Below are 17,669 nucleotides of genomic sequence, written 5' to 3'. Positions count from 1 at the left end.
AATTAGACTGTAGAGAGGACCTTTTGAAGCGATGCCCTAATTACTTTTTTTAATGTGATGCATTTTGGGTTGCTACTTGCTAGCCGAGAATCGCGTGCCTTCTACCGTGTTTAGCATTTTTACTAAAATGTTCTGGATTTTGTCAATTACTAGAATTTGCGCAAAGATACAGTTGCAGATAAAGGCATTGCATGCCTCAAATTGTAAGGCAAGCAAATGTTTTTGCAAAAATTTGCCTTTATTCTTGTCAGGTTAGGTACTTTTCATGGTAAACACCCCTGCCCTACGTAATATTCAATACTAGCTACGGCGCTGGACACACCCCGATTGATGCGTATCGTAAAGCTGTTACAGATTTTACACGACACGATGAAATGAGTAATGTGACCCACACATTTTATATCTTAAACACACCAAATGTAAAAATAATACTACTAAATAACTTTTATTGTCGTAATGGTACTACATTGAACAAAGTAAGTTACTGTGCATAATCATATATTTTTAGGATTCCACTTAGTTGGTAAATACAAAAACTATTATTATTAAAATTTACAATGCCTGCTATCTGAAAATCATGTATTATGCCTTAGTTATTAAGTTTATAAAAGATTTATTAGTAATATAAGAATTAAAATTATATTCAGATGTAAGTAGATTTAAGTATTATTACTATTTGAAAACATTATTTAAGTTTATTACATTAAAGCGCATTTTTATATAATGTCACTGTTATTTTGGGGAATGGTATAAAACTTATGTATTATCACGTTTTGGGTAGGTATATCATTTTTATTTTCTATGGTATTATGAATTTATGTGGATTTTGATAATAATATTCTATAACTTTGTTAAACTGTGAGCAATTTCTGAATTATGCTATGCACTTGTATGAACTATCTATAGTTTAACTTCTGCTAATATCATAGTGTTAGTATACCTTGAGGAAATTAACTTTATAGTTATTATTTCACTGTATAAGACCATTGATACTTGAAGACGGATTTATTGTTGATTATTAGTACTTTAAGCCACTTCTTATAATAAGACCTTATTGTTGTGCCTTAAATTGGTTCAATATTATCAATAAATTGATGAAATAAAATGCAAATATATTGCAATGTATTATTTTAATAACACACCATGATAGTTACAGTAGGTACAACTGAGCTGACAACACATTAGACTAACTTTATGTTTCAATTTAATTTGAACTAACACTTAATACAAGTCTTAAGGAACAACCAACCCGAATATTATCGGCATCGCTGTGTGTGGCCCAGGCATTAAAAGCTATGTATTTTCCTCGGAATACCTGATGTAAAGTATCTAGCTGGCTTATAGCATTAGGTATGTAACAAATAGTAGACCAGGATTTTCGTAGATGATAAATAATTTCAACAGCTTATACCTTCAAACATCCGCGGTTCTGTTAATTTTTGAAGGCAATGCTACCCAGCAGTTCGTTGGTTCGTTTCAACCGAAAGACGTCCACAGCTGGACAAAGGCCTCCCCCAAGGATTTCCTCAAAAGACCGGTCCTGCGCCGCTCGCATCCAGGCACCTCCCGTGACCTTCACCAGATCGTCGTTCACCCAGCTGTTACCAGTAGGAACCTATTGTGAGAGCAGGCAGGCGAACTTCATCATTGAAATCTCAGTATTGATGACCTACACTGAACTGTCCCACCAAACTCATTGACGGGGGGGCGCCACCATCATTCTAGTTACCAACATGGCAAAAATCGGAACCAGCGATCTGGTATAGTTCCAAAATGCTGGACTGTCCTGTCGATGACATTGACAGTGGGGCGCCACCGTCAATACCGGATCGCTGGTTCAGATTTTTGCCATGTTGGAAACCATATAGTTTAACGATGGTAGCGCCCCCCTGTCATTGAGTTTGGCGGGACAGTTCAGCGTGGGTCATCTATATTGACGGTGACGCCCCCCTATCAATGTCAAGGGTATAATAGGACAGCGGGTCTAGTCAAAACGCACTTTAAAATCGCAAACCCATCGCAAACCAGTCGCAAACAAATAAACAAATCGCAAAAGAGGTCGATAACAAAAAAGGCTTAGTCAAACGGCAAAAAATCGAATCGCAAAGCCCTACCTATCGATAATCGAAAGACTGGATTGAAATTTACCATACAAAGGCTTAGCCAACATGCATTTAAGACTCAATCAAAATCGAATCGAATCGCAACACCCGCCATTTTCATTGCGATTACTAAAACCCCGGTGATAAGCTTCGATTCGATCGAAAACCAATAGGGTGAGTTGCACCACCTAACTTTGACCGTAACTATCACATTAACCGGTGTTTTTGGTATGGAGTTTGACAGATTTTAGACGTTTGTCAAAGTTAAACTAAGATGGTGCAACCCACCCTAAGGCTGTTTTGACAAATCCGTATCGCGATGTCGTTTTGACAGTTAGTTTGACGGCGAAGCATAGACGTAAACAGAGAGCAGAAAGAAGGAAGAAACAAATTAAAAAAAAAAAGCTGAAAAAAGTAAAAACAATCGCAAAGTCATAGACATTTTTTAACTTTTATTCGATTTTGAATGAACTTTTATATCGCCGCGTCGTTGGTGGTTGAATGTGCATTTTGGCTGCCATTTTCCGATCGAATCGAATTACTGGTGACGCGGCGACTGACATTAGTGAAAACTTCATATTGGTTTGCGATGGCATTTTGACTAGACCCACAGTTCTGTGTACCGGGTCTATACACAGTGGGTCTAGACAAAGTGCAAATTATAATCGCAAACCAGTCGAAAAGTGGTCGAAAAGCCCCTTTTTGTATGGAGTTTTGACGGATTCGATTTTCGATTCGATCAAAAAGTGAATTTTGTCTAGGGGGGCAGATATGGATAGATGCAGCATGTGTCAAAAATTGTATGAAGCCGAGCGTGCCACTTTTTAAACGTCATTAGTGTCATTTTAGCGAATTTTAGTGATTGCCGCAACGTAAAAGTAATCGTATCATCGTACTGCATTCGCAAAGTCATCGAATGATATCGTGTGACTCGATTCAAAAATTAATTAATTCCGATAAAACTGATATTTTGTTAAATTTATAGCTAGTCTGACTGCGGATTAAAATAATTTTGTAGCGGTAGACGTTATTCTACAATTCTGCATTATTAATTTGCAAATAATATTTTGTTGTGCCTAATGTTTATGAAAGTAATGAACGTTATTCCATTATGTTAAATAAGTACTAGTAATTCATACTTAATTCCATACTTTTAAATATCCTAGTAGGTAAATGATCTAGTTTCATAAAATAAAGACTATTTTTAATCAAGCTTTTTATTTTTAATAAATGTAAAAATGCGTAGTTTTGCCAATACGTTTTCTTTCATAAAGCTAAGTCAGGTACCTAGTTTTGAAGATATTTCTAAACGACAAAATCTCGGGCGTCGTATACATAGACTAGTAATAGTAATACTGCGATCACTGACCTAACTTCTTGATTTGTATATTTCGACGTTATACAGATCACTGATCTAACTTGTTTTATAATTCTTCTACTGCTACTTTATTCTAATTAATTACATATTTGTTACTCGTTGCTGTTAATTACAATTATCAATCCGTAAATAATTTCTTCTCTCTACCGTGTTCGTACTACTGTCCTCGTAAAATCATCGTATCCAATTGTTGTAATCGGATTACATGAACATCACTCGACCATGTATGTCCATTTGGACATATCGGAATGGCACGCTTTGACTAGCAACTTGCTGTATCTACTCTAATCCATATCTGTGGGTCTATACCTTTTTAGTCTTTGGTTTTGACAGTTGACATAACAAACATATGACATTGACAGTTCTATGCAAAGTGGCAAAGTGGAGAGCGAGTTAATTTTGTTTTTAGTTTCATAACAATATTTACAAGTTTAGTACCATGTCCTCAACTGTTCCACTTATTGTGAGATTATTAGCTTCTTCAGTTTCGGTCGCTAATAGAGCAGGAAAAATTGTTCGAGATGTTATGAGCAAAGGAGAACTTGGCATAGTTGAAAAGGTTTGTTATTTCGATTCATTGTGTTACGTATCTTTATTTTTTGTATGAATTGTGCCAATAAGGAAGTTATTTTAAACTTCCAGTATGTTACATTCAAAAGTTGTTTGACTAGATATATTAAAAAGGTGTTCGGAGTATTTTTAATAAAGCGCTTTTGTTACCTCTAAAATTCTCATTGTCACTGTTTCGACGCCTTTCACTATGTGATATAATGAAATTGATTGAATACAATAAGGTCGTCAATATAATTGACTGCATGACCATATCAAATTTTAATTACTTAGTCTTCCAAATTGTTCATAAAAGCTTCATTGAAACCTTTTAAATTATTTTTGTAATACAATTGTTTTCTAATAACATTATCATGAAAAGTGGCTATTATTTTAAATTATTGTATAACCCACTTAATTTTAAGCTGCATGTGTCAAACAAGGCTGTATGTTTCTTTAATAAAGATAAATAAATAAAATAAAATAATAAATAACTTTACATTATTTTATAGGGTAAAGATGATTACCAAACCGAAGCTGACAGATCTGCTCAAAAATGTATTATAGCAGCACTATCTGCTCAGTTTCCCAAACTGAGCATAATTGGTGAGGAAGACAGTCCAGAAAATGATGTAAGTAATCCAAAATATACTGCTAACTATGGTTCAAAAATAGATCAATATTTTGTTTGTAGTTATTTCATAATAAATGTCATCTTTTTTCAGACGGAAGTTCCAACCGATTGGCTCGTGGTTGATGCAGACAAGGAGGTGCTGACTTTGAACTGCCCTACCAACCTCCAGGGTGTGAAGGAGGAAGATATAGTTGTATGGGTTGATCCTCTTGATGGCACTTCAGAGTATACTCAAGGTAATTGTGAGCCATTAGATTTTATTCAAAATAATTTTGATCAGTGTAAATCACAATTTTATTTAATTTAATCTTGTAAATACTTTTTATAAATAGTAATTGATTGATTTATGACTGACCAGTAAGTATTAAATTATTCTTGTATGAATAATTTTAGGTGCCCTAATGTTGAAGAGGAATCATTGGGAAAGATGGAAAATGTATTTAATGCATCCATTTATTAGTATCAAGTGGTATTTAAGTTTACTGCAATCAAACTATGGTAAATGAACTGAAAATTAGTGGGATTAGAGGTGCTAACATTTTAAAAATGTTTCAATACATACATAGGTACATTTGCATGCAATATTTAGCATTTACATTATTTATGATTATTTAACCAACACATTTCAACAGTTTCAATCCAATCCTTAAATATTTGGTATGTGCTCTAACTGCTCTAAGCACTAAAGTGTGTGCTCTATTACATTTTGTAACAGTGCCACAAGAAGTCCAGCTCCTTACATAGGTCCCATTTAAATCACAACTCTATCAAAAATATTGTAGATTTTAACAAAGAAACCTATGAAGGATATTATACTACACACTAATGTTATCCTACCTGCCAATGAAATATTCTAGATGGTTCTACTGACTAATCTTATCTCATCTCTTGAGAAGCGAGCTACAGTACAGATATTTTGTGATCCATAGTAGATCAAAATTGTATATTATTGTATAGATAATGAGAATTAAGTTTTTTTTTAATTAAATATTATTAAGGGAATTATTAAATCCAGATACAAATGATATATGGGAATAAACATATAGTTTGATAATGAAATAAGTACAGTTTTCTAAAACTTCACACAACATGATTATAAATATTGGCCTTGTCTTAACATCTTGTTTCTCAATCTGTTGCACTGTACTAAATTACGAAACTGCACTGTTTCTAAAAATCCATAATAATTAAAATTTTCAATGAAATTAGGCAATTTAACACTATCACTGTAGTTTAGTTTGTTTCGGGCTTGAAGGTGTTTTAATTGAGTGTTCTTTGTGTTTATCAAACTAAAAGTGAATTAACAAAGCCATTGATACTTTGTAAATAAAACATCATGAACTAAATATTAATTTGTGACTCAGTTCACTTGTCACATGCACATCATTGTTACAGGTTTTCTAGAACATGTAACAGTATTAATTGGAATATCTGTCAATGAGGAGCCTGTAGCTGGGGTGATCCACCAGCCCTACTATAAGTCGATGATTGGGGGCGAGAAAAAAATGGGCAGGACAATATGGGGACTCAAAGACGCGGGCGTCGGGGGCTTCACGCCCGCCCCGCCTCCCGACTCTCTCATAATAACTACCACCAGAAGCCACTCCAATCCCTTGGTAGAAAAAGCTCTTCAAGTTATGAATGCTTCTCAAATTCTCAGAGTGGGTGGTGCTGGTTATAAGGTATTTTGTTAATATTTTCAGTTGGAATTTATAGAAAAATAAGTAACGAAGTTTATTATACAATATACCCATTTCAGGTGCTACAATTATTGGAAGGGAAAGCTTCTGTCTATGTTTTTGCTAGTGGTGGATGCAAGAAATGGGATACCTGTGCGCCAGAGGCGATCCTGTCTGCCTCCGGCGGCACGCTCAGCGACATGCTGGGCAACCGGTACAAGTACGGCGCGTCCGTGGGCAAGCCCAACAAGACGGGCGTGCTCGCCGCGGCCAACCCAGACCTCTACAACTACGCCTTGAGCAGAATACCACAAGAGCTCAAAGAAGCTCTAGCGAAATGAGATCGTACGTCCGCGTAAGCGCATTAACGTTGTTGTTAACTTACTATGTACAAGGTACACAAATCAGGTGATAATATGAAAATAAAAAATGTTTTCGAAACAAGTGTTTTAATAAATGGTAAAAAAAAAACTAAAAACAAATTATTTGTAAACATCACAACAATCTTAATATTAAAATCGTTACTTACTTATTGTAATAATACCGTGATCATTAAAAAATGCTAAAATAGAAATGCATATTCTTGGCAACAGTGAATGGTTAATTTTAATTATAAATAATGAATTAAGCTATCAAATGCTTAAAACTATCAGGCATTTATTTGAACACTTACAGTTTGCTCTTTGGTATATCAAGCATTTTCTTCAATTCTCGCCTAAGAATTTTCCCTGCTGGGGTTTTGGGAATTTCATCTATAAAACGGATACCTCCACGTAAATATTTGGTGGGTGAAACCTGTAAACGACAATCAAACATTAGAAGCCAGATAATACGAGATATTGGTATTATCACTAAGCAAAGTTCAAAGATAACTAATGATACGTATTAGTTATCTGATGATATGGGCAGGCATTTATGTCGCTCACGCGAATTTTAATCTTTAAACCGCAATATCATAGCAAGATAAACTGTGTAATAGGGAAATGGTTGATTTACTTTAAGGTTATTCCAGGGAAACCTATAATTAGCCATACATACAATTAAGTTACTTTAAGATTTACTCGTTGTGGTTTCTAAATAAAATAAAAATAAAATAGAAATACCAATTCACTTTTAATTGCTTTATACATTGGAAAGCATTTTGTATAGTCTACTTGAACACAGGTCTGCGTATGTTATTCTGCCTTTACTGATACGCCATCTCGCCGGGGTTATTGTGGTTTCTTATACCCGTTCACTTTATAGCCGTATTTTTTTGTCTATTCCAGTTTGATCACTGGGTGGTCAAAGTGGACTCCAGGCGACACCTTTGTGTCCTTTGATCACCTATCCTATCATATAGATAAGATCTTCTAGGATCAAAGTGGACTTCTTATACATGGGTGATCAATCAAAGGACAATAAAGTGTCGCATTTTATTACTACTTTTATTACTTGGGTGATCAAAGTGGAATAGACCTTTTTTTGAGAGCAGTCGGGGCCCTGTGGCCTAATTCACGTATTTTGACACAGTCAAAATCTCGTTGACGTTTAGAAGTCTTCCTATTGAAAAACAGTTCTAAGTCTGTATTCTAAGGGTAATTTCGATATAGTTCCAAAATATTGAACTGTCCTATCGATGACATTGACAGCGGGGCGCCACCGTCAATACCGAATCGCTGGTTCCGATTTTTGCCATGTTGGAAACCATATAGTTGAACGATGCTAGCGCCCCCCTGTCATTGAGTTTGGCGGGACAGTTCAGCGTGGGTCATCTATAGAACGATTACTCGACAGGATCGCAACTCGGCGATTTGTTGTTGAAGTTTTGTTACGTGAATAAGGCTACTACTGGGCTTGTGCTCAATGAGGGCTATCGTTTTTATACTTAACAGTTGGCACCCCTGGCGATTGACAGGACCTTACTCTACAGTGGCGCCATCTTGATGAGTGCAAATGCGATAGTTCTCCTACCACTTTAGCGCTCACCAGTTGGTGCCACTGTCTTCGCTACTATTGTCTGGTCCGTGAGCACGTAGAATTTTGTCCAATGACCCCAAGCTACCCATCCTTATCGCTCGCACGTAATTATATTGCTGTCGCGACTGTGCGACGGGCGCCCGCAGTGAGTGTGCGAGCGCGACAGCAACATAATTACGTGCGAGCGATAAGGATGGGTAGCTTGAGGTCATTGGACAAAATTCTACGTGCTCACGGACCAGACTATAGCAAGTGACAGGACCTTACTCTACAGTGGCGCTAACTGGTGAGCGCTAAAACGATAGCCCTCATTGGAACGAGGGCGCGTCTCACCTTGGAGGCCACGTGGCGCATCAGCTCGTCCTCTGTGACGGCGCTGCCGGGCGCGCGCACCACGAAGGCGGCGGGCAGCTCGCCGGCGCGCGCGTCGGGCACGCCCACCACGCCGCACTCCGCCACGCCGCCGTGACGCAGCAGCACCGCCTCCAGCTCCGCCGGCGCCACCTGCAACGTTCGAAACTGCCCGTCACTATCTGGATTCTGGACCACAGATCACAAACACTAAGGCCGGATTCCCACTATGCCGGACCGGCAGATCTCCCGGTCCGGTAAAATCGCCGGAAGGCCTAGCGGCGGTACAAATTGTATGAAGCTGTTCACATTATCCCGGATCCGGCTTTTTCACCGAGCCCGGCATTTTTACCGAGCGTTTTGTCGCTACAAAATGCCGGCAAAATCACCGGACCGGAGTAATGTGAACGAGTTGCGGCCCACCCCGCCCCGCCCGTGCTCCCCGCACTTCATTCGGCTCGGATTTCGGATCCGGTGATCCGGTGTAATGTGAACACCCTTGTCCGGTGTCCCGTTTCCGGCAGAAATGCCGGTCCGGCATAGTGGGAACCCGGCCTAAAGGGAGATGTGACAAGGGGGCGGGGCCGGTGTCGCAGCAATATTTCCAAAAACAGAACACATTGCTCGTGAAAGCAATGATGACAGCGGCGACGTCATAATGTAAACAGTTTTGCTTGCGTATCTAGTACTAAAGATTATTTAAACTGAGTACCAATACTGCAGTGTTGAGCACATATTTTGATTTGTGTGTGTGAATTTCTAATGCGATACTGAGTTTCTAACTCAGTTCATTAGTTGGCATGATCTGAATCCCTTTTCAGAGCACGAGTACGAGTTACAAATATAGCTTGCCGGCCTTGCCGTGCCAGCACTTCAGGACAACATTCGATTGGTGCTGATAAGAAGTTATTTAAATGTTGCAATGGTCTTACAGGGCTCATGTTTTCGAGTCTGTATTGTATTTAAGACCTAATTGTATGACTATAATAAGCAGTACTTATTATGTATTATTCTGTGCTATAAGTAGCGTTATGAAAGTCACGAGAGTGTCACGTGCGAGACCTCGGTGAAATTGGTTAATAAAACCAATATCAGCATAATTAGGGGCGTGAATTTTAGGTGTCGCTATACAAAAACGTACATATATTTGCTTATGGGTAAATCCGCGAAACAGTAAAAAACTTATGTTCCGATCGATAAAAAAAAAACTGTTGTAGTTCTGATAAATTAAACTTCTGAATAACGATTCATACAAGTTTCCACATAAGGCGCCATGATCCATATTGATTAAATACTTCAAGTTATTTCGATAATCAAGAAAACACGCACTAAACGTCATTACNATCTAAAAAGCTTATTGCTTAACCTTTCAGTTTAAGCTAGTTTGCACGCATCCCTGTTAAGTTTTTCAAAAAACGTAAAATAAATCCCGCGGAATAAAATCGGCGGATCTACCCTTAGCTGTGAATATTTTAGTATCGATAACATTTTGAAAAAGCATTTTCTTTTTGTTGATCGACAATTCGACATATCGATATTTTTTTTTTCACAACCCTGAAAATTGACACAGGGAGGCTGAAACAAATAGGTGGCGCTGCTAGGCATCCAATTTATCGATTTTTCACTATTTTTTTTCATTTGTTTGTATGTCAGGGATGGGAAACCAATCATAGATCACCGTGTATCGGTGTATCATACACGTGCCATTGATGGCATACTCTCTAATCTGTGATTGATGGCACGCCACAAAATTTCGGGCACGCTATACTTATTATCATAATAAAATAGTAAATAATATGTTCTGAATTATGGGGCTTCACTTGTACGATACCCCTCATGGTAGCTACGCACCGTGATGGTAATGGCATAAGTACACTATGCGGGATAGTGTGAACACCATTTCGGTTGCTTTCTCCTTCCTCCTCGCGTGCGTCGCCCATACTTCGGTGTGCGGGCGCCTCGCCACGCGGCGAAAGGCGATACGGTGTTGATGTTACAGTCAAAAACTCATAATCGGTCAAGATCACCTTTTGACTGCAACAAATCAGTCTACTATCCGTTCTCTTTAAGTTTGCCGCTGGTGATTGACGTCACTCGAAGCAAAGCGTCTATAACTTTAACAAACTATATTTAAAATATTATTAATTTATTATTATTGATAAAAATTGTGTATTTGCGTAAAATAAGACACATTACTTAATTGCGTTTAATCACTAACTAATTGCGTTTAATCGCGGTTAGGAGATGGGGCGCGCATTCCTCGGACCGGCAAACTTAGCGCGAACCTTTAATAAATTCATAAATTAAAGGTGTTATGATTAGTGCAAATTACTTAACAAATCATCAAAACCACTTTAGCAGTCAAAAGTGGTTTTGACTGATTTGAGTTTTGACTGCAACATTGATACTTTTCCGGGTTGATTTTTAAGGCTCCTCTTTACAATACATTTTTACAGTAAATGCAGTAATTTAATTAATTACAACTGTCTACAGCATTTTTGCGCACGGGTTATGCATAGCTTATTTTTATTGCTTTAATACCTAGAAATAAGAATAACAACAAAAAATTGTTCTGAATTTGCTTTTATGTGTAAAAAATAGAAAAAATCATATCAATGAATGTATGAAACATGAACATAGAGATGATTTCATTTCNTGAATCATGATTGATTATAAGAATTATCATAATAAACATAGATATTAGAATTATAATATGAATGTAATCCAAAAAGCGAATTTTTTAAAAACTTTCCATGATGTATGAATCGAGAAGGAGTTTGAGTGAGCTTCGTAGAAGAACCCAGACTATTGAATGAATGCCGTTCAGTCAGTACTTCTGTACCTGGAACCCGTTGTACTTGATGAGCTCCTTGAGGCGGTCGACGATGTAGATGTACCCGTCGGCGTCGTAGTAGCCGACGTCGCCGGTGCGCACGTAGCCCTCGGCGTCGACGAGCGCGGCGCTGGCGGCGGCGTCGCCGCGGTAGCCCTTCATGCGCATGGCCGATTTGATGTACAGCTCGCCCTCCTTGCCCGGGCCTAGCTTCTGGCCCGTCTCCAAATCTATCACCTGTACAGTTTTTTTTTAATTATCCTTATACACGAGCGGCTCATAGCAGACGGCAGTGGCAACGGTGGTGACGTCGACGAGTCGACAGCTGCTGCCAACAAGTGCCGTTGCCACTGCCGTCGGCTATGAGCCGCTCGTATAAGAACACTTAGATATTAGCTTAGTACGAGGGACTTACGGGACTAAGGCCGTAAACTCCCCGTACTGAACTAAATATGCTTGTGTTATGTGTGTTCACCACATTAGTCTAGGGACAACGGGGTTCGAACCAGCGTTCCTTAGATTTATAGTCAGCTATTGATACAATACATTCATTATTATATTCAATTTTCAGGTCTCAAGTGCCTATTACGTATGAAGTTTTTAAACAGTAGCACTAACTAATGTGCTTGCTTTCAAAGCATGGATGTGTAGAATGCACAGTATTTGACAATCAAAACAGCGGGCAAAATGGAAGTAAGGTAAGAAATAAAAATAAATAGCATTTAGTAGTAGTAGCTATTTTGTTAATAGAGTCACTCGCAATTCTAGTCTTGTCGTGTGGCGATTATTTTGGATATAACTAAGGTAAACAATAGTTCCGCATTATTTACGTGGTAGATTTTTTTATTGATTTAGTATTTATGCATTAACTCACTTTAATTTTAATTCCAGGACCAGGTGTGCCGCAGGACCCGACTTTGTCTCCACCAGTAAGATCCACACAGCAACCCATTGTAACCTCAGTAAGCCCATAACCATTTTTTATGTATTTTAAGCCTGTTCTGAAATACAAATTATAGAATTGATTGCCATTCAGTGGAAGTGGTTGCAAAAATATTTTCATAAGGCCAACTTTGAATTTAAAGATATCAAAGGCAAAATTATGTACAAAAATATCCTAATGAGAACATACCTTCCTGATATGGCTTTTTGAATATCAGAGGATAGTGGGGCTGCCCCACACCACACTTCATTAAGAGATGACAAGTCATACTTGAGGACAAGGGGGTCTTTGGCCAAAAATACTGCTAGTGGTGGAACTATTGTAGTCATATTGATCTGTAAAAAATACGCATGAAACAACTTTTGACTTGCAAAATCAAGTCAGTGGTGGTGCACATAAAGTGCATCCAGTTAAGTTTACCTTGTATTTCTGAATAGTTTCCAAATATTGCTCTGGCTCAAATCTGGTTAGAAATACAGATTTGATTCGTAAAGCCAAAATTGTGCATGTAGTGATAAAGCCATAGGCATGGAACCATGGTATCAAAGACAGTCCAGAGATAATTTCATGATTTGTCATCTTCATTGAATTATGAAAATAATACCTAGAACAAACATTATAAAATCATTAGAAGTGCAATAGTCAGTAAGTTTAATAAATTTTAATCTAGATCCAAAGGACATTTTAGCCCTGCACTTAACAAGCATATTATTTTGCTACTCATTGTTGACAGCTTAAAATTATTATTAGTCTCCTTAAAAAATCTTTTACTTACTTCATATGAGCTGTTGATGTAAGGATGTTTACATGTGTAAGCATGACTCCTTTAGGGAGGCCAGTAGTTCCAGATGAGCACATGATTGCAAGAGTGTCTTCTCTCCCATTTACATCCACTAGTGAGAAGCTGTCCACATCAATATGTTCCTTAACCAGGTCTTTATACATGAGTGAAGGCACAATTTCATATTCACCAAACATTATAAGCTTTTCCACATAGGTCACCTCTTGACATGCCTCATATACATTTTGTGCCCCAATCGGTGAAACAAATATGTACTTTGGTTTAACTATATTAAGCAAGTGATTGATTTCCTCTGAAACAATTACATCAAATTGAACAGGCTTGTGATTAATCACAATTTCACTTTGTGTTCATGCAAATATTATAATTAAAATATAACAATTTCCAACTTTACTCACCAGGAGTGTATGTAATGTTGAACACAGAGAGAACGCCACCACTAAACATCACAGCCAGTGCAGAGATCATGAACTCAAATCTGTTTTCACTACTCACTACTACTACATCATTTTTCTTAAGACCTAACTTTTGTAGGGCTACTGCCAAATCTACACTACTTTGTAATAATTCTCTATATGTCACTGATTCGTCTGTATCACCAGAGATCTGAAAAATTTTGTTAAAGAAAATATTTTAAAGTTTATAACTTAAATTATAGAATTTAAAAGTATTGCATGTAAATGTAATCGTATTCTTACCAGAGCTATGTTGTCTCCCCCCCTTTTAATCTGATCAAACATAAACTGCCCATAAGACAAATGAGCAGGAATATATTCTTCTTCAGGTCCAGTAACAACATTATTATGAATGGATACTTCCATTTTAAATTATCAAGTTTTTTACAGACCCGTGTAGATAATCGTATTACATTAATTTGACTAAATGTGGACTAGATTAATTATGATTTATTTATCGTCTACTATCACACCGCCAGATAAGATTTTAAGACGTGTTTATCTGAGACACACTTCTTTTTTTTAGAATGGTCAATATGGAAAATTTTAAATATTTAATTTATTCATTAAAATATCCATAATTCAAACTAATTACTCAGTCTAAATTCGTAATTTTGCAGAAAATTTAAAGAATTTCGTCTGGGGTGTTTGTATCCATAGAGAAAAGTAATACATAGGAAATAGAGAACCCTCTCTGTCAAATTTTTGAGCCTACTAATTGACAGCCTGGTGTTAAATTCGCTGTACTTAACCTACGTACGTAACGCTCACATACACACATAGTACACGCACACATACATACATAAAGTCCACGCACACATACACACAGTTCACGCACACATAGGCCCTCATAACCTTCAAAGAATTATTGTTTTTATGATGTACAATGTAGAATTTTTTCAAATCCATTATTTAAGATAAGACGGGGGACGCATCTGACAAGTGTAATTACCGGCCCATATCGCTTGCTACCGCTGCTGCAAAGATACTTGACGGTTTGCTTAACGGCTGTCTCGCAAAGTATGTGGAACTTCGCGATGCGCAATTTGGTTTTAAACCAGGTGTGTCCACAGAAAGCGCCATTTTCAGCCTTAAGCACACTGTCAAGTACTATACAAAGAGGAAAACGCCGGTGTATGCGTGCTTCCTAGACTTATCTAAAGCCTTCGACCTGGTAGACTATGGCCTACTATGGGAGAAACTGGGGAGAGCTGGTATGCCGGCAGACTGTACTAAATTATTTAGATTTTGGTATAAACATCAAAAAAACCAGGTGAGGTGGGCTGGTGCACTCTCAGATGAGTATACCCTTCAATGCGGAGTGAGGCAGGGTGGGTTAAGCTCGCCTACCCTTTTTAACCTCTACATTGACCAGCTGATTGGGGAGCTCAGTGGCATCCATATTGGCTGTTACATAGACGGACAGTGTGTAAATAACCTAAGCTACGCTGATGACATGGTGCTGCTGAGCCCTTCTATTGGTGGGTTAAGAAAATTGGTTTCTCTACGTACGTAACGCTCACATACACACATAGTACACGCACACATACATACATAAAGTCCACGCACACATACACACAGTTCACGCACACATAGGCCCTCATAACCTTCAAAGAATTATTGTTTTTATGATGTACAATGTAGAATTTTTTCAAATCCATTATTTTGAAAATATTTATCTTTATGGTGTACGTATTTTCAAAACAATGTATTTGGAAAAATTCTACATTGCACATGGAAATGCAAATAAGTAAACAAAAACTTTTGAATTTAATAATTTTACTTTATTTATGAACACACATAATATTATACACCAAAAGCGTCTTTTCGCAAAGTTTTCAACAACACTAAAAAAGCATTTGCACATTGAGAAAACTCAGATCACTTGTGAACATAACAGAAAGTTTCTTAGCGATTCACGAAGGAACGAACAAAACTCCGATGAACCAGAACAGCAGCAGGTACGAAGGAATGAACTTGAATTTGACTCGACGACTCTTCAATACTTTAATAGGGCCACAGAAAACTTAAATGATGGATAAGAAAACAAGAATGCATTTAACATAACAACAAAAACAACACCGGCCATTTTGGAGGAAAAACAAAGTTGCCATATGTTAAATAGTAATTTCTAAATATGTAAATTATAACAAAAATGTCAATGTTCAGTTTTAAATTAAAACAAATTAATTTCATTTAAAAAAAGTTTTCACATTGTAATTAACAATATTCTCAAATATATTTTAATTAAGAAAAAAATGAAAATATGAAGGAAAGAGGAGCAGCGACATCTAGAGCGTTTTAGGGTAGTTAAAAAGTATTTGAATTTATTCACCGATGTCGCTGTTTGGAAGCAAGTTTCACTTCGATGACCGTTGTATGGAAGTTTCTTCACCCTGTGGGTCTAGACAAAGTGCAAATTATAATCGCAAACCAGTCGAAAAGTGGTCGAAAAGCCCCTTTTTTGTATGAAGTTTTGACGGATTCGATTTTCGATTCGATCAAAAAGTGCGTTTTGTCTAGGGGGGCTGTTTGTATCTGTCAGTGTCAAGTGTCAACCACAGATTAGAGAGTGGTGTCAACCACAGATTAGAGAGTATGTCTACCCATGAAGCTACAGATAAAAATGGAGGCCACACTCCGAATACCTACTTGAAGCACAATCTATCGGCCGAATACTGAAACGCCATTTAAATATTTGACGGCTTCTCAAATAGTTAAGCAACTCCTAAACTTACATTTCGCATACTCAAAACATATCTGAGCAGTTCTCAATAAAACAATGATTATTTCCTGTAAACAATCTCAAACGAAATTAACTGCTTAATAAACAAAATAGTAAACAACCGCCATGATGTGCCGGATTGGGCCGATGTTGCCACATGGTACCGATTACCCAGGAATTGGGATTGTAATTCCCTGATTCGCCAACACATTAAGCCTAAATGGCCGACAATTTTGTGATTTTTTATTTAACTAGGTAATCTTAGTTTCAAATATTAATTATTTATTTGTTTAACTTCAGATTTGGTTGGTGAATTTGCTATTTCGAAGAATTTACAAGGAGATTTAAATCAGAAGATAGCAATACTACAGTTCACACTAAAAAGAGAGGTAGGGCCGCAGAGAGCGAGATAGATATAAGTAGGTATTTGACTCAAGTTTTTGTTCCAACTCTGCCCTCCATTTTTATCTTTAGCTTCATGATGTCTACCATACTCTCTAATCTGTGGTGTCAACTGTCACTGTCACTTCCAGTCACTAATTAATTTGGTCACTAGTGAGTTGACGCCACAAAATCGAAAGTTTATCGATTAATAAAATTATTAAAATTTGATACCTATAGCTCATATAGGTCGCCTCCCGCAATGAGTGTTGAGGCGATCACAAGCATAGTAAAGTCAGCGACAAATAATTCGTGACACCCAAAGTAGCCAAAACATTCGTGTCAACGTGTTGCGTATGTTACGTATTATTTGAAGGTGACTACAGACGCTGACGTCCATGATCCATCCATGTCACAAGCAATATTTGTATCGCCGCGGGCCGCGCTGATGTCTTGCAATATCGAGTCGATTAGGAATGAATACATAGTCATTATTTTATGACTGGGGTCCATGGTCGCGTTAACAATATTCACTTAATTTCACTTATTCATGATGATGCACTTAGCTCAACTTAAACATTATTGTCGTAAAACTAAAATCGACATTATTAATCTTAATAGATTGTATTGGCATCGACTAATCCGGGGTTCAAATAACTACGGCCCGCGGCGGGCCATATCCGGCTTGTCACCGCCATCAATCCGCGACAGCTTAAGACTAAAAGAATATGTTTGCATAGGCGGGCAGAAAAATTCAAAGTTTGGAGACCCCTTCACTAATCAATGAGGGTGTTCGCGATTGAAAAATCCGCCAGATGGCGGGACGTGGATGTAGGGTCTGACTGCTGCGTGATTGGTGGATTTTGACATATCTGTCA

At 37.6% G+C, this 17,669-nt stretch overlaps 2 protein-coding genes across 3 annotated transcripts; one reads left to right on the top strand and one right to left on the bottom strand.

Annotated features, from left to right (window-relative positions):
* The first annotated feature begins 3,834 nt into the window (after positions 1 to 3,834).
* LOC114352743 (3'(2'),5'-bisphosphate nucleotidase 1) lies at positions 3,835 to 6,783 on the top strand. 2 transcript variants are annotated; one of them, XM_028304444.1, is made up of 6 exons: positions 3,835 to 4,039; positions 4,542 to 4,661; positions 4,755 to 4,899; positions 5,057 to 5,161; positions 6,059 to 6,345; positions 6,423 to 6,783. In XM_028304444.1, exons 1-6 carry the CDS (start codon positions 3,920 to 3,922, stop codon positions 6,681 to 6,683), a joined length of 1,038 nt encoding a protein of 345 aa, XP_028160245.1. In that variant the 5' UTR covers positions 3,835 to 3,919; the 3' UTR covers positions 6,684 to 6,783. The 2 variants fall into 2 exon arrangements, with proteins under 2 accessions (XP_028160245.1, XP_028160246.1); XM_028304445.1 differs by lacking the exon at positions 5,057 to 5,161 and having other exon boundaries at positions 3,837 to 4,039.
* A 101-nt stretch (positions 6,784 to 6,884) lies between these two features.
* LOC114352742 (luciferin 4-monooxygenase-like) lies at positions 6,885 to 14,344 on the bottom strand. Its single transcript, XM_028304443.1, has 9 exons — positions 13,929 to 14,344; positions 13,629 to 13,836; positions 13,204 to 13,522; positions 12,849 to 13,032; positions 12,618 to 12,763; positions 12,360 to 12,486; positions 11,495 to 11,722; positions 8,635 to 8,805; positions 6,885 to 7,137 (listed from the first exon to the last, which is right to left on the bottom strand). Exons 1-9 carry the CDS (start codon positions 14,049 to 14,051, stop codon positions 7,012 to 7,014), a joined length of 1,632 nt encoding a protein of 543 aa, XP_028160244.1. The 5' UTR covers positions 14,052 to 14,344; the 3' UTR covers positions 6,885 to 7,011.
* Positions 14,345 to 17,669: the final 3,325 nt, after the last annotated feature.

Source organism: Ostrinia furnacalis, unplaced genomic scaffold (genome assembly GCF_004193835.3).
Source record: "Ostrinia furnacalis isolate ACB-3 unplaced genomic scaffold, ASM419383v2 OfSCF1435, whole genome shotgun sequence".
Taxonomy (NCBI): domain Eukaryota; kingdom Metazoa; phylum Arthropoda; class Insecta; order Lepidoptera; family Crambidae; genus Ostrinia; species Ostrinia furnacalis.
This window is presented reverse-complemented; position numbering and strand designations above follow the sequence as displayed.